Genomic DNA, 23779 nt, shown 5'->3' with positions numbered 1-23779 from the left:
CGAGACGCCACCAGCAAGATGGATGCGGCGGACTACAGGGGACAGCGGCGACTTCGCTGGCTCCTGTGTCAGGTAAGTGACACATAATGAGCTACTATGCGATGCAATGCGATGCGATGCATAGTAGTCCATTATGCTTTACCTTTGCAGGGAAAAAAAGAGGAAGTAAACTCATCAGGGTTTACTTCCTCTTTAAGGTGCTGCGGAAGCGCTGCCCATTCATTGCAATGGGCAGGGGCAGTGGAGAAGCGGTGTATATACCGCTCCCAAACCACCCCAAAGGTGGTGCTTGCAGGACTTTCTAACTTCCTACAAGCGAAACCGCCCCGGTGTGAAAGCACTGGGGCGGCACAGGAAGCAGTTTTCAGGCGATATTTCTAGCGCTAAAAATGTCTGAAAACTGCCTCAGGGTGAAGGGGGTCTTAATCACTTCTGGACCAAAGATTATACATTGTAGAAGCCTGGAGACCTTGGTGGGTCTAGGTTGGATTGTGTGCAGTATTATACATGGACATCAGTCTCTGGGAGAGGACTATGCTGGTTAATACTACACCTGGGGGGGGGGATTTGCTCTCAGTCACGGTGAGGCTGTCAGATAGGTCACTCTGAAGCCGGAACCAAGACCATTCAGCTGCAGGAGCTTCATAAACATAAAAGGAAGCAACAATAATCTGAATCAGGAAATAAATGCATTGCTAAAAATTGCCAAGTGCCCAATTCTGTCTTTTCAAATTGGCTTCCAACGCATAGTGGGACTCTCATTTCGGGTCAGTCTCCATAATATTGCAAAGTGCTACTAACCACTTCACTTCCGGAAAATTTACCCCCCCCCCCCCCTTTCATGACCAGGCCATTTTTTTGTGATGCAGCCCTGCGTCACTTTAACTGACAAATGCGCTTTTGAGCGACGCTGTACCTAAATAAAATTGATGTCCTTTTTCCCCATAAATAGAGCTTACTTTTGGTGGTACTTGATAGAGGTGCACTGAAATGTCGGCGCCCGTAAAATAAATCAGCAGAAAATTGTGTTTTTGGCTCTCAGCTGAAAGAAGAAAAAAAAAAAGGTACCAATAACGGCACCAGAAAGGGGGCGATCTGCCCCGGGTGCCACATATTGGGGGGGGTGTCTCATCTTGGCACGCCCCTGTCAGAGTCCTCCTCTCCCTCCTCCTCCTGCGTCACCCAAAGCTGCAATCTCCCGCTGTTACGGAGCTTTAATCTGATATATTCGGCAGCCCCTGTAACAAAGACCTAGACCGACTCCTGTGATAGACAGAACACTTATACAATGCCGGGAAATGTAATCAGTGTGATGTGCATCATAGGAGCCGATCTAGGAGGCGGGACTTTGTTACATCGGCTGTCCGGCCCAGGAAGTTCAAGTCTAAGATCCATGACACAGCGGGAGATCGTTACTCTTAGTGATCCGGGCACTGGCAAGGATGCATCTGATGGGCACAGGCAATGGATGATGCATCTGATGGGCACAGGCGATGGATGATGCATCTGATGGGCACAGGCAAGGTTGTTTGATCTCCTGAATCAGATCTGATAGAGGTGCAAGATGCTGCGGGCGCGATGCAAGAGACGGCCACAGACCACAGACTGCGGACACTATGCAAGAGACGGCCACAGACTGCAGACGCTATGCAAGAGACGGCCACAGACTGCGGGCGCGATGCAAGAGACGGCCACAGACTGCGGGCGCGATGCAAGAGACGGCCACAGACTGCGGGCGCGATGCAAGAGACGGCCACAGACTGCGGGCGCGATGCAAGAGACGGCCACAGACTGCGGGCGCGATGCAAGAGACGGCCACAGACTGCGGGCGCGATGCAAGAGACGGCCACAGACTGCGGGCGCGATGCAAGAGACGGCCACAGACTGCGATGGGCACAGGCGATGGATGATGCATCTGATGGGCACAGGCGATGGATGATGCATCTGATGGGCACAGGCGATGGATGATGCATCTGATGGGCACAGGCAAGGTTGTTTGATCTCCTGAATCAGATCTGATAGAGGTGCAAGATGCTGCGGGCGCGATGCAAGAGACGGCCAGAGACCACAGACTGCGGGCGCGATGCAAGAGACGGCCACAGACTGCGGACGCTATGCAAGAGACGGCCACAGACTGCGGACGCTATGCAAGAGACGGCCACAGACTGCGGACGCTATGCAAGAGACGGCCACAGACTGCGGACGCTATGCAAGAGACGGCCACAGACTGCGGACGCTATGCAAGAGACGGCCACAGACTGCGGACGCTATGCAAGAGACGGCCACAGACTGCGGACGCTATGCAAGAGACGGCCACAGACTGCGGACGCTATGCAAGAGACGGCCACAGACTGCGGACGCTATGCAAGAGACGGCCACAGACTGCGGACGCTATGCAAGAGACGGCCACAGACTGCGGACGCTATGCAAGAGACGGCCACAGACTGCGGACGCTATGCAAGAGACGGCCACAGACTGCGGACGCTATGCAAGAGACGGCCACACACTGCGGACGCTATGCAAGAGACGGCCACACACTGCGGACGCTATGCAAGAGACGGCCACACACTGCGGACGCTATGCAAGAGACGGCCACACACTGCGGACGCTATGCAAGAGACGGCCACACACTGCGGACGCTATGCAAGAGACGGCCACACACTGCGGACGCTATGCAAGAGACGGCCACACACTGCGGACGCTATGCAAGAGACGGCCACACACTGCGGACGCTATGCAAGAGACGGCCACACACTGCGGACGCAATGCAAGAGACGGCCACACACTGCGGACGCTATGCAAGAGACGGCCACACACGGCGGACGCTATGCAAGAGACGGCCACACACTGCGGACGCTATGCAAGAGACGGCCACACACTGCGGACGCTATGCAAGAGACGGCCACACACTGCGGACGCTATGCAAGAGACGGCCACAGACTGCGGACGCTATGCAAGAGACGGCCACAGACTGCGGACGCTATGCAAGAGACGGCCACAGACTGCGGACGCTATGCAAGAGACGGCCACAGACTGCGGACGCTATGCAAGAGACGGCCACAGACTGCGGACGCTATGCAAGAGACGGCCACAGACTGCGGACGCTATGCAAGAGACGGCCACACACTGCGGACGCTATGCAAGAGACGGCCACACACTGCGGACGCTATGCAAGAGACGGCCACACACTGCGGACGCTATGCAAGAGACGGCCACACACTGCGGACGCTATGCAAGAGACGGCCACACACTGCGGACGCTATGCAAGAGACGGCCACACACTGCGGACGCTATGCAAGAGACGGCCACACACTGCGGACGCTATGCAAGAGACGGCCACACACTGCGGACGCTATGCAAGAGACGGCCACACACTGCGGACGCAATGCAAGAGACGGCCACACACTGCGGACGCTATGCAAGAGACGGCCACACACGGCGGACGCTATGCAAGAGACGGCCACACACTGCGGACGCTATGCAAGAGACGGCCACACACTGCGGACGCTATGCAAGAGACGGCCACACACTGCGGACGCTATGCAAGAGATGGCCACACACTGCGGACGCTATGCAAGAGACGGCCACAGACTGCGGACGCGATGCAAGAGACGGCCACAGACTGCGGACGCGATGCAAGAGACGGCCACAGACTGCGGACGCGATGCAAGAGACGGTCAGAGATTGCCTTTTTCTTGAGCTTTTCTTGCACTAAAAAGGTGCCAATAATGGTTAACAATAAATTTATATTAAATGATATTAAATCAAATACAATTATATATAAATGTTTACATAGGTAGACTGGAGTTCTGTCTCCGTGGGTGATGATAGGTGGGTACCAGTGGACATCAAGCGGTAGGGCAGTATTCCAACATGATAACAACCCCAAACACACCTCCATAATGACCACTACCTTGCTAAAGAAGCTGAGGGTAAAGGTGATGGACTGGCCAAGCATGTCTCCAGACCTAAACCCTATTGAGCATCTGTGGGACATCCTCAAACAGAAGGTGGAGGAGCGCAAGATCTCCAACATCCACCAGCTGTGATGTGGTCATGGAGGAGTCCAGTGGTAACCTGTGAAGCTCTGGTGAACTCCATGCCCAAGAGGGTTAAGGTAGTGCTGGAAAATAATGGTGGCCACACAAAATATTGACACTTTAGTGCGCTCACTTTTGTTGCCAGCGGTTTAGACATTAATGGCTGTGTGCAGTGGCGGAACTACCACCATAGCGACCCGTGCGGTCGCTATGGGGCCCGCAGCTGAGAAGGGCCCGGTGAGCGGGCGGCGGGTGAGCCGCCGAGCTGCCTATCCGCTCAGCTCTCGTACAGTCACACTGACTGTACGAGCGGACGCAGCCGGGTCACTCGGCAGCGGCGGAGGCGGCGGCGGCGGGGGGGGCGTGGCGGGGAAGCTGCCAGCGGGGAGGCTTGGTGGGTGGCCAATCAGCGAGTGGCGGGGCAGAGAGATGACATCTTCTCTCACCGCCCAGCGCCCGCCCTGCGAACTGCCAGCTCCACCCTCACTCACTGTGCTGGCAGCAGAGAGATTACATCATCTCTCTGCTGCCTGAATCTCTCTGCCAGCTCCATCCTCACTCACTGTGCTGGCAGCAGAGAGATTACATCATCTCTCTGCTGCCTGAATCTCTCTGCTGCCTGACTCAGACGTGACAATCCCATTCCCCACCTTAAAAGGAAAGTGACAATCCACAACTTGTGGTAGGTGATGTGGCAAGTGGACAATCTGCAATGGGTGGCAGGTGACGTGGCAAGTGGACAATCTGCAACTTGTGGCAGGTGACGTGGCAAATGGACAATCCGCAACAGGTGGCAGGTGACGTGGCAAGTGAACAATACGCAATGGGTGGCAGGTGACGTGGCAAGTGAACAATACGCAATGGGTGGCAGGTGACGTGGCAAGTGAACAATACGCAATGGGTGGCAGGTGACGTGGCAAGTGGACAATCCGCAACTTGTGGCAGGTGACGTGGCAAGTGGACAATACGCAATGGGTGGCAGGTGACGTGGCAAGTGGACAATCCACAATGGGTGGCAGGTGATGTGGCAAGTGGACAATCCGCAACTTGTGGCAGGTGACGTGGCAAGTGGACAATCCGCAATGTGTGGCAGGTGACGTGGCAAATGGACAATCCACAATGGGTGGCAGGTGACGTGGCAAGTGGACAATCCACAACGTGTGGCAGGTGACGTGGCAAACAGACAATCCGCAACGGGTGGCAGGTGACGTGGCAAGTGGACAATCCACAACGTGTGGCAGGTGACGTGGCAAACAGACAATCCGCAACGGGTGGCAGGTGACGTGGCAAGTGGACAATTTGCAATGTGTGGCAGGTGACGTGGCAAGTGGACAATCTGCACCTGGTGGCAGGTGACACACTCGGGGCTTCCACTGATTCTGCATTATGGTGAGTTGAACTATAACAATGTAATAATAGAAATAATGTGTTTCAATCATCCTTACACCATAACACAAATGGTGCCGTGATAATTGAAGCGCCAACATCAGCCATTGCCCCAATAAATTGCCCCCCCAAAAAAGTATTTTTTATCAGTGCCCCTCCCGAGACTAGACTCTGGATCCGCCCCTGGGTGAGGGGGGGGGGGGGGGCCCATACAACATTTTGCTATGGGGCCCTGTGATTTCTAGTTACGCCCCTGGCTGTGTGTTGAGTTATTTTGAGGGGACAGGAAATGTACACTGTTATACAAGCTGTACACTCACTACTTTACATTGTAGACAAGTGTCATTTCTTCAGTGTTGTCACATGAAAAGATAGAATAAAAAAAAGTGTTACACAAATGTGAGGGGTGTACTTACTTTTCTGAGATAATGTACGTCAGGAATATGCAATTAGTGGACCTCCAGCTGTTGCAGAACTGCAAGTTGCATGAGGCACTGCAGGACTGACAGCCACAGGCATGACACCCAGAGTCAGAGGCATGATGAGACTTGTAGTTTTGCAACAGCTGGAGGTCGGCTTTTTGCATATCCCTGCTGTATATGTATTGCGGTCAGCAAGTTTTTTTAAGGTTAGTAATCATGGAAGAGAAGAGACATCATAACCCACCTCAGAGTCCATGCCCTGCATCTCGTTCTTTTCCAGCTGAAACTGCACAAAGTCGTCGATGACGTGGAAGAGTTCGGGAGAGACGGCCTTGAAGTACTTGTGGTAGTCGTATTTCACGGCCAAGGAGGCGAATATGGTGTTGTTGACGAGAGCGGATCGCAGGTCGGTCAGAACCCCGGGGGAATGCTGCCGAGGGTCTTCGTAAAGGTGCTTGGTAATGAGGTAGTCCAAAATTGCATCTCCAAGGAATTCCAAACGCTGATAGCAGTCTTGGGGAGGGACACAGGAGAGAGGAGAGAGGAGATTTTAGCAAAAAAAGAACTCTCTCCAAATCTAAATCTGTACAGAACTAATTTCCCTACATGACGATTGACGGGAATTAGGTAGGAAAGTATTAACTAGCCATCAATACTCAACTATGTCAAGTTTTGACAGGTCACCAATGAGATGTCGGGGCAGGAGTTTGGGTCTCCAACACTCACACATGACCGTATTTCAACTTTTAAAACAGAGGGATAGGGTGCGCTATGGAATCTGTTATACAGAGAGTATGTAGTGTAATATAGGTAAGAGCAGCCTCTATTATGTTTCCATCCAGATGGATGGAACAGTAAAATAGGTGAAAGAAGGAAAATAGATGTGGCGCTATACCTTATTAAACTCACTAAAAAATGTAAAATGTAATATAATATAAATAAAATTGTACAAATTTTCCAGCTTGCTGGCTAGTATTTTTTAAAAAACAGCGAGAAACCTTAATGGACTGTATAGTAAAATCAATAGTAAAATCAATAAATAATAAAGTGCTGGGGGTTAGTCCTTATTAAATAGTGAATGCAAAGTGAATATAAATTTTCCAGCCTGCTGGTTAGTAAATGCAATAAAACTGTACGGTCCACTCAAATTAGGTAAAGGTGAATAAATAAATATTTAAATAAATAATTAATAAAACTATCATGAATCAATCAATATACAATAGTGAAAACTACTAAAGTTGCTTGTGACTGTGATTGTAGCACAAACAAATGAATGAACACAAGGGGAACAATCAAACCTATATAAACATGAATACTGGTGGGGTGGTGGGTGTAAACACACTGTGTCAAATCTCAAAACATGCCAAAAATACCACAATATAAAAATAGAAAAATAGAAAATTAAATACAGTTAGGAAATGAAAAATAATAAAAGATTAAAAAGTTTTAGTCCAGAAAGTAAAAAGTAAAAAATCTTGCGGTGACAAGTCTAATATGAAAGTCCAATTGAATTTACTTTCTGGACTAAAACTTTTTAATCTTTTATTATTTTTCATTTCCTAACTGTATTTAATTTTCTATTTTTCTATTTTTATATTGTGGTATTTTTGGCATGTTTTGAGATTTGACACAGTGTGTTTACACCCACCACCCCACCAGTATTCACGTTTATATAGGTTTGATTGTTCCCCTTGTGTTCATTCATTTGTTTGTGCTACAATCACAGTCACAAGCAACTTTAGTAGTTTTCACTATTGTATATTGATTGATTCATGATAGTTTTATTAATTATTTATTTAAATATTTATTTATTCACCTTTACCTAATTTGAGTGGACCGTACAGTTTTATTGCATTTACTAACCAGCAGGCTGGAAAATTTATATTCACTTTGCATTCACTATTTAATAAGGACTAACCCCCAGCACTTTATTATTTATTGATTTTACTATACAGTCCATTAAGGTTTCTCGCTGTTTTTAAAAAAATACTAGCCAGCAAGCTGGAAAATTTGTACAATTTTATTTATATTATATTACATTTTACATTTTTTAGTGAGTTTAATAAGGTATTTCAACTTTTACTCACCTCAAAACCACCTTTGTTTTTGCTCCTACAGTTTGGAGAACCCATCGGGGGAGGGGGAGAAGGACACCCCTATTTAGCTTCATTATGGCTTGTTTATACACCATATGGTGGAAGGTTTGTGGACCATCAAACCTTCTAACCTCCCAATTATGGAGTTCAGGTGTTTCCAGACATTGTAGACAATGGTGCTCTTCCAACCTTGGTAACAGTTTGTACCCCAAAACAATGAAAAATTATACGACTCAAAGAATTCCCCCGCCCCCGCCCCCGCCCCCTCAAACCTGTATCAGACGAATCAGCATGTGAATAGACTAGTGTAAGAAAGAAAAGACAGAATTGGCTCGTCAGGCTCTGGTTGACTTTAACAAAATGGCGGCTGTCTGCACACAGATGCTCCCCTCCCTGTTGCATAAATGTGAATGAAATTAAAGTATCACTGAACCCCCATCATAAAAAATGATGAATAAATGGTGTATTCCATGCTGTTCATTATCAGTCACTAACAGGTTCCTTTTCTCTATTCTGCAAGGGAAAAAAAAAAATGGTTGACCCCCCCGCCCCCCGCCCCTTCTGTCCATGTCAGCTAGGAATTTTGCAGCTGTGGTGGCAGCTCTGCACATGCTCAGTTTTCCGGGAGTTTCCATGCTGAGCATTTCCTCCCTATCTGATCTGAGCCCCCCATGTGACTATAGAGCCACACATGGGGGAGTACACACAGCGGTAAATGACAGCCCACTCCCTCCCTCCGCCTCCATGCCCACTAACCAGCTTGACACAATGAGGGCGGGATATAACATGTAGATTAATGGGGGCTTCACCTCCCTCTTATTCTAAGACACAGGCTGGAGGGGGGCGTGACACAGCCTGTGACTAGCAGAAATCCGTCCACACTGGGTTATCAAAAAAATAAAAGATTTCATTTTAAAAATAAATTTGTATGACAATTTAAAACAGTTTATTGATATTTTTTACTCTGAATCCTAATTTTTTTTTGTTGAACATGTGACCAGCAGCAGAGGACTAAAAGCTCCTCCTGCTTATGTTTCCCTGCTGGGAGAGAGAGCTGGGTCATGTGACAGTTGTATAAACGATTAATGCAGATGGCCACCATTTTGTTGAAGTCTACAGTTTGGTGAAGACCCTTTCCTGTTCCAAAATGCCTTTGCCCCATGTACAAAGCCACCTCCAGAAAGACATGGTTATAGCCACATAAGTGGGGAGGGGGTAAAGTTATGGCCACCTCTGTTAACTACTTACGGACCAAAAATGTTACACTGTTTTGTCTGATTCTATGTTGGATTGTGTGCAGTATTATACATGGACATCAGTGTCTGGGAGATGACCAGACCTGTTACTGCTCAGGGCTCCTCAGTAAAGAAGAAAACCCCTGGGGGCTTCCTCTCGGTCACGGCGAGGCTGGCAGATACAGCAATCTGGAGCCAAAACCTTAGACCATTCAGCTGCAGGAGCTTCATAAACATGAAGGAAATCTGTCCCAAGAAATTAAATTACATTTCTAAACATGCTTCCAGTACCTAGAAAAGGAAACCACATTGGGTCAGCAGAGCATTGCTAACCCAACATTTTGTGGAAATGAGCAGAACTCAGTAATCGCTCATTTTCAACATACAGCGGGGTCTGCGCTCGGATTGCTCTTCAGAGAAATTTTACAGGTTGCGAGGAGGCATTAGTATATACAGTGCCTTGCAAAAGTATTCGGCCCCCTTGAACTTTTCAACCTTTTGCCACATTTCAGGATTCAAACATAAAGATATAACATTTTTATTTTTTGTGAAGAATCACCAACAAGTGGGACACAATTGTGAAGTGGAACGAAATCTATTGGATTTTTGAAACTTTTCTAACTAATAAAAAACTGAAAAGTGGTGCGTGCAAAATTATTCGGCCCCTTTACTTTCAGTGCAGCAAACTCCCTCCAGAAGTTCAGCGAGGATCTCTGAATGATCCAATGTTGTCCTAAATGACTGATTGTGATAAATAGAATCCACCTGTGTGTAATCAAGTCTCTGTATAAATGCACCTGCTCTGTGATAGTCTCAGGGTTCTGTTGAAAGCGCAGAGAGCATCATGAAGACCAAGGAACACACCAGGCAGGTCCGTAATACTGTTGTGGAGAAGTTTAAAGCCGGATTTGGATACAAAAAGATTTCCCAAGCTTTAAACATCCCAAGGAGCACTGTGCAAGCGATCATTTTGAAATGGAAGGAGTATCAGACCACTGCAAATCTACCAAGACCTGGCCGCCCCTCTAAACTTTCAGCTCAGACAAGGAGAAGACTGATCAGAGATGCAGCCAAGAGGCCCATGATCACTCTGGATGAACTGCAGAGAACTACAGCTGAGGTGGGAGAGTCTGTCCATAGGACAACAATCAGTCGTACACTGCACAAATCTGCCCTTTATGGAAGAGTGGCAAGAAGAAAGCCATTTCTCAAAGATATCCATAAAAAGTCTTGTCTAAAGTTTGCCACAAGCCACCTGGGAGACACACCAAACATGTGGAAGAAGGTGCTCTGGTCAGATGAAACCAAAATCCAACTTTTTGCCCACAATGCAAAACGATATGTTTAGCGTAAAAGCAACACAGCTCATCACCCTCAACACACCATCCCCACTGTCACACATGGTGGTGGCAGCATCATGGTTTGGGCCTGCTTTTCTTCAGCAGGGACAGGGAAGATGGTTAAAATTGAGGGGAAGATGGATGCAGCCAAATACAGGACCATTCTGGATGAAAACCTGTTGGAGTCTGCAAAAGACCTGAAACTGGGACGGAGATTTATCTTCCAACAAGACAATGATCCCAAACATACAGCAAAATCTACAAAGGAATGGTTCACAAATAAACGTATCCAGGTGTTAGAATGGCCAAGTCAAAGTCCAGACCTGAATCCAATCGAGAATCTGTGGAAAGAGCTGAAAACTGCTGTTCACAAACGCTCTCCATCCAACCTCACTGAGCTCCAGCTGTTTTGCAAGGAAGAATGGGCAAGAATTTCAGTCTCTCGATGTGCAAAACTGATAGAGACACCCCAAGCGACTTGCAGCTGTAATCGCAGCAAAAGGCGGCTCTACAAAGTATTAACGCAAGGGGGCCGAATCATTTTGCACGCCCCACTTTTCATTTTTTTATTAGTTAAAAAAGTTTCAAAAATCCAATAGATTTCATTCCACTTCACAATTGTGTCCCACTTGTTGGTGATTCTTCACTAAAAATAAAATTTTTTATATCTTTATGTTTGAAGCCTGAAATGTGGCAAAAGGTTGAAAAGTTCAAGGGGGCCGAATACTTTCGCAAGGCACTGTAGCCACTTTGCCGCCTGCTTTAACCCTTTCAACCTCACTCATCCCCACCGGAAGACGGCCGTGATTATTGCTAGCAATCACAAGTAAATCAAACAGGCTGGTTATACCAAAAGTTGATCAACTTGGTACATTCCAGCCTGCCCATAGACTGTTCAAATCTCTGTCAGTCTATGGCCAGTCTTAGGCCCCGGAAAGTTTGTCCGATGAAATCTCAGGGACATCTAAAATCTCTTATACAGATCAATTTTTCAAAAGACCGAAATTTAATTTAGATCGTATCTGAAAGTAATTTGTCTTTCGATACACCAAATGAGTGTTTTCAATTAACCCAAATGAAAACTGTAAATGAAATAACTGAAACGTACATCCCATAATAAGATGTGGCTGAACGATGGACCTTCATTTCAGGATCAACAAATATCCTTTTAACCACTTGCTTACTGGGCACTTAAACCCCCCTCCTGCCCAGACCAATTTTCAGCTTTCAGCGCTGATGCACTTTGAATGACAATTACGCGGGCATACAACACTGTACCCAAATGAAATTTTTATCATTTTTTTCCCACAAATAGAGCTTTCTTTTGGTGGTATTTAATCACAGTTGGGAGTTTTATTTTTTGCTAAACAAACAAAAAAAGATGCAAAAAAATAAAATAAAATAAAAAAATCATGTTTAATAGTTTGTTATAAAATTTTGCAAACAGGTCATTTTTCTCCTTCATTGAAGTGCGCTGATGAGGCGGCACTGATAGGCTGCACTGGTGGGCACTGATAGGCACAGATAAGGCGGCACTAATAGGCACAGATAAGGCGGCACTAATAGGCACAGATAAGGCGGCACCGATGGGCACAGATAAGGTGGCACAGATAAGGCGGCACAGATGGGTGGCACTAAGGGGCACTGATAGGTACCACTGATAGATGGGACTGATGGGCACTGATAGGTGGCACTGATAGGTGGCTCTGCTGGGCACTGATGGGCGGCACGGATATGTGGCACTGGGGTGCAGCACTTTTGTTGAGGCAGACTGTGGGCACTGCTGGGTGGCACTGACAGGGGGGACACATTTTTTATTCAGGCAGGCAAAGCAGGGGGCAGGTGGGCACTGGCAGGGGGCAGGTGGGCACTGGCAGGGCTGGCCGTGATCGGGACTGATGTCCCGATCACGGCCGCCGGTGATCGGCTTTTTTTTTCTCCTCACGCTGTCAGCACGAGGAGGAATAATAGCCGATTACCAGCTCCGTTATATCACATGATCAGCTGTCATTGGCTGACAGCTGATCACGTGATAAGGGGTCGGGATCGACCCCTTGCACGGATCCGTGATCAGGCGAGTCTCGTAGACTCGCCGATCACAGGGGGCACGCAGGCCGCTCGTGCACGGGACGACGTCAATAGACGTAGTCCCGGAAAAGGAGATCCGCGCTGTAGCCGTCATTCGGCTATAGCGCGGGTCTCAAGTGGTTAATGAAAGCTGCAGATGTAAAAACCATTAGAAACTACTCCTGAAGCTTTTATGAGACTTTAGTGATTGAGCTTAGATTTCATTTTTCGATTTCTACCACGACCAACTGATCATACATCTTTCACTTTCCACTGGATAAACCTCCCCCGGAATGTCCAAAAACAAAGAGAAAAGCCCTTAGCCTCACATCTTTATAATAACCTGTGTGAAAACAGCCTCAGCCCGGGCTCTATCCAGGCCTCCTCCAACCCCGAGGCTTAATCAGAGTGTTCCTCCATTAAGATGCTGAACTGGGAGGAAGCTTTCATGTGGACGGACACCAACTCACCAGGTTCAAGGTCTAGTCATTACCATTGGTACTCACCAGTTATAGTATTGTAGTGGTAGGAGGCATGAGTAAAGGCCTGCAGGAGGTAAGCCTTGTTTTTAAACCGGTAGCTGATCTTCTTCTCAAAGTTTTCAAAGCCAGATATCAGGTGATCCAGGGTCTTCTCTGCATCGGGGTGGTCAAACATACAGCGGGGAGGGATTTTTAAATAACCATATTCCACTCCTTTGCAGGAAAGGTCATAACTGGACTTACAGTCATCCATCTTATTGCACAGAAGGCTTCTTTTGTTACCAGAAATGCCATTCTCTGATTTTTTCCCAGGAAGAACCTGGAGGCCCAGAGAGCAGAGGAAGAGTTGAGCGGCCCGTTCACCGCAGCTGGTTAGGTAGCAGCCCAAAAGAGCCTCAACACAATCGGCGATGCTCTTGTCGGCGATGCACTGCTCGGTGTGAAGGTCGTAGGATATGGACTGCTTTCCGGCGTCCGCGCCGCAGTTTTCTTCCGACGGGTTCCAGAAGCCCACCACAAAGTCGTCTTCCTCTACAGCCTTGCTGGGGTCCAGATAGCACATGGCATCCCAGGAACTGTAATCAAAGTCATCAAAGTCAGATGAGAACTGGACATTTTCCAGAGTCGTTTTTTTCGGGGGTTTCCACTCGTAATTTGAGTCGGGAGCAGAGAACGTAGAGAGGGGAATCTTCTTCACGAATGCACCAGACCCCATCAACATGCTGTCGATAAACTTGATATGTTCTTGGTCGTACTCCAAAAAATCGTCTTCAAAATCGGCTTCCTCTTTGGGGTTCTGCCACATCAGATCTTCGTCTTCATCATCATCAAAGTCTTCATCCGTTTTGCCATTGGCTGTCACCCCTTCACTGGCCTGCGCATGACAAATGCTTTGTTAATCTTCAGAGTAAGGGTACAAAAAACAAACATACGGTATATAATAAACAGCAGATTGGTGCAAATGATATACAAACAAGTCTTTCACACAGAGCATCAGCTGAAGCCAGACTTTATCAGAGTTCCATGAAACCTTAGGCTCGGTTCACACAGGGGCGGCACGACTTGCAGCGCCGCGACCTGCTCACGATCAGCAGCGACTTGCAAAACGACTTCTGTATAGAAGTCAATGCAAGTCACCCCAAAGTAGTACAGGAACCTTTTTTCTAAGTCGGAGCGACTTGAGTCGCTCCTATTAGAACGGTTCCATAGTACAGAATGGAGCGTGACTTGTCAGGCAGCAAAGTCGCCTGGACAAGTCGCCCCTGTGTGAACCGAGCCTTAGAGCTGGTTAGGCAACTTGGGACCCTCCAGCTGTTGTGGAACTACATTTCCCATGAGGCATTGCAAGGCTGGTAGTTACAATTGCTTCCAGAGGCATGATGGGACTTGTAATTCTGCAACAGCTGGAGGGCCCCAGGTTGCCTACCCCTGCCTTAGAGCAATGAGCAAATTTTGCTTTTCATATAAGCTTCTACTGACAGAATTTTTCAGGTCATAGTAGGCGAGGTTGAAAAAAAAAAAAAAAAAAGACTAGAACATCCAGTTCAACCGATGTGTGTGCACTTATGTTAAAGTGGTTGTAAACCCTTACAAACCACTTTGACCTACAGGTAAGCCTAGATTAAGGCTTACCTGTAGGTCCAAGAAATATCTCCTAAACCTACACGGTTTAGGAGATATTTGCCCGAAAACAGGCACCGCTGTCTACGGCGCATGCGCACTGAGCGCGGCACTCTCAACGACGCGCGTGTCGGCTCCCGTGCGCATGCGCGGGAGTGACGTCATCGCGGCTTCGCCGAATGACAGCGGCGGAGCGGCGAGACCCCACCGAGAAGATGGAGGCTCCAGACTACAGGGGACAGCGGTGACTTCGCTGGCTCCTGTGTCAGGCAAGTGACACATAATGGACTACTATGAGATGCGATGCGATGAATAGTAGTCCATTATGCTTTGCCTTTGCAGGGAATGAAAGAGGAAGTAAACTCATCAGGGTTTAATTCCTCTTTAATAGCACATTGTATATCCCTGTATATTGTGATCGTTAAGATACCCATCTAATAGTATTTATTATTATTTTTTATTATCTATGCTATACCACTGTTTGTGAAAGAGAATGCCACATCCTTACCGTTTGGACAGTAAAGAACCCTCTATGCAGTTTACAGTTAAACCGCTTCTCTTCTAATTTTGGGGAATAACCACGTGTCTTAATAAATTCCTTTTCACTGAAAAGTTTGTTTCTTATTGTGGGGTCACCAGTACGGTATTTCTACATTGATATTTCCCCTCTCAAGCGTCTGCTCTCTACAGAGAATAAGTTAAAATTCCTGTAGCCTTTCCCCAGAGTCTTGTAGAGGGGAGAATTACCGTTTTATCTCTGGAGTGAATCCCCCTTTTTAATGCCAATATTCTGTTTGCTTTGCTTGCCACCACTGAGCCTGTCCATTCCTTGGACCCCCAGGTCCTTTTCCATCCTAAATGCCCCCATACGTTCTCCCCCCCAGAGTATAGATTGCATTCACATTTTTGACACCCAAATGCATTATTTTACACTTTCCAACATTAAACCTCATTTGCCATGTAGATGCTCACCCCATTAATTTGTTTAGATCTTCTTGCAAGGTTTCCACATCCTGTGGAGAAGTTATTGCCCTGCTTAGCTTTGTCTCGTCTGCAAATATTGAGCTGTTTACCCCATCCTCCGGATCGTTTATGAATAAATGAAAAAGGATTGGTCCCAGGACAGAACCCTGGGGGACTCCACTTTCCACACTGGACCATTCTGAGTACTCCCCATTTATCACCAACCTTTGGCTTCGCCCCTGTAGCCAGTTTTCAATCCAGGTACTCACCACCCTAAGGTCCAAGCCGACAGAGCTTAGTTTGTACAGTAAAATCTAGATACATGTCTATGGGCCTTCCTTTATGGGTCTAAGGGTGTCAACCTTCCCGCTGACCGCCAGCCCAAGGAAACTTCCTTCCCGCTGACCGCCAGCCCAAGGAAACCTTCTACCCGCTGACCGCCAGCCCAAGGAAACCTTCTACCCGCTGACCGCCAGCCCAAGGAAACCTACCTGCTGAACGCCAGCCCAAGGAAACTACCTACCCGCTGAACGCCAGCCCAAGGAAACCTCCTACCCGCTGACCGCCAGCCCAAGGAAACCTCCTACCCGCTGACCGCCAGCCCAAGGAAACCTCCTTCCCGCTGACCGCCAGCCCAAGGAAACCTCCTTCCCGCTGACCGCCAGCCCAAGGAAACCTCCTTCCCGCTGACCGCCAGCCCAAGGAAACCTCCTTCCCGCTGACCGCCAGCCCAAGGAAACCTCCTTCCCGCTGACCGCCAGCCCAAGGAAACCTCCTTCCCGCTGACCGCCAGCCCAAGGAAACCTCCTTCCCGCTGACCGCCAGCCCAAGGAAACCTCCTTCCCGCTGACCGCCAGCCCAAGGAAACCTCCTTCCCGCTGACCGCCAGCCCAAGGAAACCTCCTTCCCGCTGACCGCCAGCCCAAGGAAACCTCCTTCCCGCTGACCGCCAGCCCAAGGAAACCTCCTTCCCGCTGACCGCCAGCCCAAGGAAACCTCCTTCCCGCTGACCGCCAGCCCAAGGAAACCTCCTTCCCGCTGACCGCCAGCCCAAGGAAACCTCCTTCCCGCTGACCGCCAGCCCAAGGAAACCTCCTTCCCGCTGACCGCCAGCCCAAGGAAACCTCCTTCCCGCTGACCGCCAGCCCAAGGAAACCTCCTTCCCGCTGACCGCCAGCCCAAGGAAACCTCCTTCCCGCTGACCGCCAGCCCAAGGAAACCTCCTTCCCGCTGACCGCCAGCCCAAGGAAACCCCCTTCCCGCTGACCGCCAGCCCAAGGAAACCTTTTACCCGCTGACCGCCAGCCCAAGGAAACCTTCTACCCGCTGACCGCCAGCCCAAGGAAACCTTCTACCCGCTGACCGCCAGCCCAAGGAAACCTTCTACCCGCTGACCGCCAGCCCAAGGAAACCTACCCGCTGACAGCCAGCCCAAGGAAACCTTTCGGCAAGGAAACCTTCCCCTCCTGCTGCCCATCAGTCAAAGCCCAATAGAGGTCTTGGTCCTAATCAGCTAAATGCATTCCAGATCCATCAAAAGTGTGCAAAAAATTTGTTCTCTAGAAACCAGCCATAGCCCGACTAAAAAAAACCTGTCCACTGCCACAGCATGCTGCAGACAAAGACCCTTACTGTGTGTAGAAGCAATGGTCCCTCTGCAGAGGCCTGACACCCCCCCGCTGAGTCAAAGCCAGAACTAGGCAGCCAGTGGAGCTTAGCCAGTTGATTGGACAGCTCTAGCTCAGCAAGAATGTGTCTGACCTCTGCAGAGAGACCACTGCTTCTACACAGAAAGCAAAGGGTCCTTCTCTATAGCATGCTGGCCAGGGAGAGACAAGCTTTTCTTCTTTCTAAACTAAGAGTAACCCACCTTTTTCTTCTGATGCATCTGGAGAGTATGTAGCTGGTTTAGTCTTAAGGTATATTCAGGCATCTCCAACGTTAAACTTTGACAATAAGAAATGAAACAAGAAAGTTGCGAACTTCAAAAGATGCAGAGACAGTAAGGGGACTACATGTCCCCTCAACTATATGCTGTATAGAGAGACCCACAAACTACGTGCGGTGCCTGTGTGTAAGGCCATCCAAGTCATTTCACTTTTCAGCTCCGGCATTTAGGAATAAGACAGCAGCCACTGGCGACTCACCGTTTCGTTGCTCTCCCACTTATCAGACGCGCTCTTATCTTGGTTCACAACATAGCCCGGGGGAAGCCAGTTCACAGGCGGATCAAATATGGACACGACCATGCGGCTTGGTGAGCCTTTCTTCTTACCAAGACGGTAAAGGTTACAGTTACTGACCTGCAAATCAGATCAGGTTATTGGTATGTAGACTGCTACCAGAACACAATGTTATAGTCTCACAGTTTATCATCTACCACTAGTGGTCCTTCCGCCTACACCAGGATAAAATGTATAATTTTATTAAAGAAAAAATATATATATGAAAACCGTAGCGAAAGATTAACCACTTGCTTACTGGGCACTTAAACCCCCCTCATGCCCAGATCGATTTTCAGCTTTCAGCGCTGATGCACTTTGAATGACAATTGCGCGGTCATACAACACTGTACCCAAATTACATTTTTATCATTTTTTTCCCACAAATAGAGCTTTCTTTTGGTGGTATTTAATTACAGCTCGGAGTTTTATTTTTTGCTAAACAAAAAAAGATGCAAAAAAATAAAAAATAAAAATAAAATCATGTTTAATAGTTTGTTATAAAATTTTGCAAACAGGTCATTTTTCTCCTTCATTGAAGTGCCCTGATGAGGGGGCACTGATAGGCTGCATTGGTGGGCACTGATAGGCATAGTTAAGGCGGCACTAATAGGCACAGATAAGGCGGCAAAGATGGGCACAGATAAGGCGGCAAAGATGGGTGGCACGGATAGGTGGCACTAAGGGGCACTGATAGGTACCACTGATAGATGGGACCGATGGGCACTGATAGGTGGCTCTGATAGGTGGCACTGATGGGCACTGGTAGATGACACTGATGGGCACAGATATGTGGCACTGGGGTGCAGCACCTTTGTTGAGGCAGATTGTGGGCACTGCTGGGTGGCATTGTGGGCACTGCTGGGTGGCACTGACAGGGGGGGGGACACATTTGATATGGCACTGGCAGGGGGCAGGTGGGCACTGGCAGGGCTGGTCGTGATCGGGACTGATGTCCCGATCACGGCCGCCGGTGATCGGCTCTTTTTTTTATAATAATAATAGCCGATTACCGGCTCCGTTGTATCACATGATCAGCTGTCATTGGCTGACAGCTGATCACGTGATAAGGGGTCGGGATCGACCCCTTGCTCGGATCAGTGATCAGGCGAGTCTCATAGACTCGCCGATCACAGAGCAGGGGGCGCGCAGGCCGCTCGTGCACGGGACGCCGTCAATAGACGTAGTCCCGGCAAAGGAGATCCTTTCATTCGGCTATAGCGTGGGTCTCAAGTGGTCAAAAATAAAAAAATTGACCGAAAGGAAGGGAAAGCCACAGTTTGTGCAGTCCATAAAATATTTTATTCTGCAACAAAAGCCAACGTATTTCAGGGCTCAACACTCATCAGGGCTTGTAGAACAATAACCATGGCGGGGGATACAAAAAAAATTCCCACCATAGGGTGAAGGATACTGTCATGGACTAAGTAGAAAACCAACACATTTCAGGGATAAACCACTCCCTCTTCTTCAGGGCTTGTAAAGCAATAACCATAGAGAGGGATACTGTCCTGGACTGTAAGGTGAAAACCAAGTGGGCATGTACAGATCCATTCAGGCGCTGTGGACAATGCTCATTTCTATCCAAGCGCCTGCATGATTGGTACAGGCCTACTTGGATTTCATTGTACAATCCAAAACAGTATGCCTCACTCTATGGGTATTGCTTCACAAGCCCCGAAGAAGGGGTGAGTGGTTTGCCCCCAAAATGAGTTGGCTTTTGTTGCAGAATAAGATCTTTAATGGACTGTACAAACCTAGTGTGGTGCTCCCGTTCTTTCATTTAAGTGATCGCCACTGAGGGTCCAACAGAACACCATGGTTGATGGTGAACAGCCTCCAGAACACACTACATAGAACATTACAACACATGTTCAGTTCACAAGCTTCAGCGTGGTTATACCAGAAAAAAGATTAAGAAAACGTGGAGGACCTCAAGTCTACAAATATAGGTTTTTCTTCTTTCCCGTAATCTCTCAACTAAAGAAGCCAAAAAAGGAGGCCAAGAGCTTTGCAAATACCATCATCCAGGTACTGAAATCTAAAGCTGCCCATAGATGGGCCGACATTCGGCTGGTTCAGCAGGGACCGCTCTATGTATGTGCATTGTACTTAAAGTAGAATGTCAGCCTCAAAGTAACAGCAGCTTTAAAAAAAAAAATGCTTGCTGATTGAGTAGAAAGTCACCTTCCCAAATTATGCAAGGTCTTCTTGCTAGACCAAGTAGTCATCAGTGAAGGACACAGCTAAATGGTCTGCTAACTAGAAGTCCAATCAAATACTAACTATACCTAAACCTTCTCCCACCCCCATTCTAAGCCTACGCCAACTACCTATGCAAAGGGCGCTCTGGTCTGGTCACATGACTGGCTCCTAGCAGTGGCTTCAGTGTAGAGGAGGGACAGCCGACAACGGCTGCCCCATAGTAAGTCTATAGGCAACATCATCCACAATGGCTGCCCCATAGTAAGTCTATAGGCAACATCATCCACAATGGCTGCCCCATAGTAAGTCTATAGGCAACATCATCCACAATGGCTGCCCCATAGTAAGTCTATAGGCAACATCATCCACAATGGCTGCCCCATAGTAAGTCTATAGGCAACATCATCCACAATGGCTGCCCCATAGTAAGTCTATAGGCAACATCATGCACAATGGCTATCCTATAGTAAGTCTATGGGCGACATCACCTACAATGGCTTCCCCTATAGTAGGCCTATGGGTGAAGTCATGGCCCACAATGGCTGCCCCATAGTAAGCCTATGGGTGATATCCCTGCCCACAATGGCTGCCCCATAGTAACCCTATGGGTGACATCCCCGCCCACAATGGCTGCCCCATAGTAACCCTATGGGTGACATCCACGCCCACAAAGGCTGCCCCATAGTAACCCTATGGGTGACATCCCCGCCCACAATGGCTGCCCCATAGTAACCCTATGGGTGACATCCACGCCCACAATGGCTGCCCCATAGTAACCCTATGGGTGACGTCCCCGCCCACAATGGCTGCCCCATAGTAACCCTATGGATGACGTCCCTGCCCAAAATGACTGCCCCACATAGTAAGCCTATGAGTGAGGTCACCACAAAAGAATTGCAGCTGTTCGCAATCTCTCCTCTTCACTGAAGCTGACCGCTGAAGAAGTCATGTGATCAGACCAGACTTCAGAATCGGTAAGTATAGACATCCTTCCATTGCACAGTAGTTAGAATAGGCTTAGAATGGGGTGGGGGCAGCTCTGAACTGCAATCTGTAAGAGGAAACCGTTCTCTAGGAATACTTCATGGATTACATTAACGTAGATGGGATGTTACGAAATAACACTACACCCATCCCATAGCCCACTCTCTAATTTTTTTATATTTCTGTAACTCGTAGATATAGCATGTTTGCAATCTGTGGTACGATGAAGGCTGGGAGGGGTGATGGTAGGGTAGAGCCTATGCCTCCCCTTTCAAGCCCCATTTGTTTGTCCCCCACCAACCTTTTTGCTTCTCATGTATGAAAGCCTTCCCTCGTGAGCATCTGGGTAGGTACAGAAAAGATAGGTGGTGATGGCATGTTTAAGAAAAGAATCCCCCAGCATTTCAAGCCGTTCCAGGTTAAACCCGTCGCTGGCGTTAGACAAAGTCAAAGCTTGTAGGATAAGCCCGGGGTTCGGCCCAAGAGTCCTTGAGGAATACCCGCTGGAAGTCCCGCTTTCACACTTGACACCGTTCGTGACAGGAGGAGCTTCTGGGTTTAACGTAGTTGTCAAAGAGCCGGGGCACCCATCTGAGGTAGGTTTGGTAGCATTCATGTCGTTATACTTTTCACTCACAGTACATTCGTTGTTGGCGATAGGCTGGTTGTCAATCGTGTTTTCAACGGGGAATGAGGTAGAGGACTGAGCAGGTATTTCCCATCTGCAGCTAGCCGGCTGGCTCCTTGGGCAAACATCGCACCCTCCATTGGCGAGACCGTTGCAGGAGACGCCATTAACCATTGCGCGGTCACCTAATGCAGGCGCCGTCTGGAGGTTGCTGGGAGATTTCAGACTTTTCTGCTCGGTGTGGTTCACAGACATTTGGTCATGAATTTCTGTTGGGGCCTCTGGCTTAGCAGCACGATCAGGGAAACCTGGGGTACCGGGCTTACAGTTATTTCCGGGGTCAGGAGATGGCAGGTTGAGATTTGAGATGAATGTCTTGCTGTCAATGGACCGTTTCCATCCAAAATCCAAGTTGGGATACCTGCAACATAAAGGGCAACTTCATGTGAAAAATAAAAAAAAAATCATAAAAATCGAGGAGTGAAATAAATACACAAGTATTCAGGGTGAAGAACCTATGGGTCAGTTTTTGATGCACTTTAGGAATTTAACCGCTTGCCATCTGTAGGGCGTCATAGGACGTCTTCGGGTTGAAGTGGTTATAACGGTATGATGCCTGGACCTCCATCAAAATTTTTAACTGGCGATTCTCTTATGTAGAATTGATTCAAGTGGTTCTAGAGCCACACCATCACTTCTACAGCAGGTGGAAGGGGGCCCACCCTCCCACCTTTACCAGGCTCTCTTATCCCATCGGTGAGCCCGGTGAGAATGTGGCTGGTGGCAGCCAGTTCCTGGAAGGCATGTTCTTCCTCTCACTTTGTGTATATCTACTTAAAAGCGATTGTTAAAGTTATTTTTTTTTAAAATAACAAATACGACATACCTACCTCCTCTGTGTAAGGGTTTGGCTCACAATGGCGCCGATCCTTTTATAGGGTTCCCCCATGGCACTCCTGGCTCCTCCTCTTCTTGAGACCCCAACAGAGAGCCTCTTTCCATGGAGACACTAATGCGGGCGCACTCCCAAGTTCTGCTGCTGCGTCCACGGACACTGACAGCAGGACTTGGTCCCGCCCCTGAGCCACTGGTTTTGATTGACAATAGCGGGAGCCAATGGCGGCTGCTGCTGCTATCAATCTATCCAATGAGGACCAGAGACAGCGGCTGGAGCTGCTGTGCTCATCCCTGTTGCTGGAACAACTGGGCTCTGGTAAGAAAAGGTGAAGTAAGACCAGATCATCTTTGATCATCTCTAAGATGTAGGAGGACTGTTGTGACATCATGATGTCACTTCCCGGTCTAGGGTGGTGGATGACCCCTCCCACTGTTTCCATGAGATCCAGCAGTCTAATCAACTGCTTGGATCGCTTATGAGTATGGCTCTGTTCACACAGGGGGCGATGCGAGGCGACACGACTTGCCTCGCCGCGACCTGCCGCGACCTCAGCGGCGACTTGCAAATGACTTCTGTATAGAAGTCAATGCAAGTCGCCCCGAGGTCGCCCAAAAGTAGTACAGGAACCTTTTTTCTAAGTCGGAGCGACTCGAGTCGCTCCTCTTAGAACGGTTCCGTAGTACAGAACGGGGGCGACTTGTCAGGTCGCGGCACGGCAAGTCGTGTCGCCTGGTGTCGCCCCCTGTGTGAACCGGCCCCAAGAGCTGAAAAAAAAAAAAAAATTACAGTGGTTATGGCATATATCTTCATCCATAACCACTGCAAACTGCAACGTATGTATACACAATGCAGTCCTGAAGTGGATATAGTGCTGTGATCTTTAAAGCAATGGATAAAAAATAAAAACTCTTAATTCCGTTAGTTTATGATTTTCAGCTATTCTCAGGTCAGGGATAATGACAGATGGAATGTTGACATTTCTAGAGGGGATCTTACCGGAAATCCTCAGGTAGAGACTTAATGCCAACTCCAGCATCAATTGCTGTCTGAGCCCGGAGCTCCTCTGCTGTCAGGAGGCAATGCATACGATAGAGAATGCTGGGCAAGCAGACGGCCTTCCTCCACAAGGATGCTGGGATGGGGTGTATGGCGCACAGCTCTGGAACCAGAATCTGAAATGTACACAATTGT

General features: G+C 48.3%; 1 protein-coding gene across 1 annotated transcript in view; it reads right to left on the bottom strand.

The window, feature by feature from the left end:
* The window catches only part of DICER1 (dicer 1, ribonuclease III), a 90781-nt gene that overhangs the window by 8320 nt on the left and 58682 nt on the right, over window positions 1-23779 (bottom strand). The window contains exons 17-21 of the mRNA XM_077466709.1: window positions 23585-23760; window positions 21364-22111; window positions 17799-17954; window positions 13093-13942; window positions 6093-6361 (exon numbers count right to left, since the gene is read on the bottom strand). Of these exons, the coding sequence (XP_077322835.1) occupies window positions 6093-6361; window positions 13093-13942; window positions 17799-17954; window positions 21364-22111; window positions 23585-23760 (2199 nt within the window). The remainder of the gene's footprint in view (window positions 1-6092; window positions 6362-13092; window positions 13943-17798; window positions 17955-21363; window positions 22112-23584; window positions 23761-23779) is intronic.

The sequence above is a fragment of the Lithobates pipiens genome, unplaced genomic scaffold, assembly GCF_037356315.1.
Source record: "Lithobates pipiens isolate NorthernLeopardFrog02 unplaced genomic scaffold, aLitPip1_a1.2 Scaffold_37, whole genome shotgun sequence".
Taxonomy (NCBI): domain Eukaryota; kingdom Metazoa; phylum Chordata; class Amphibia; order Anura; family Ranidae; genus Lithobates; species Lithobates pipiens.
The sequence above is the reverse complement of the archived record's forward strand: the minus strand, read 5'-3'. Positions and strand labels throughout refer to the sequence as shown.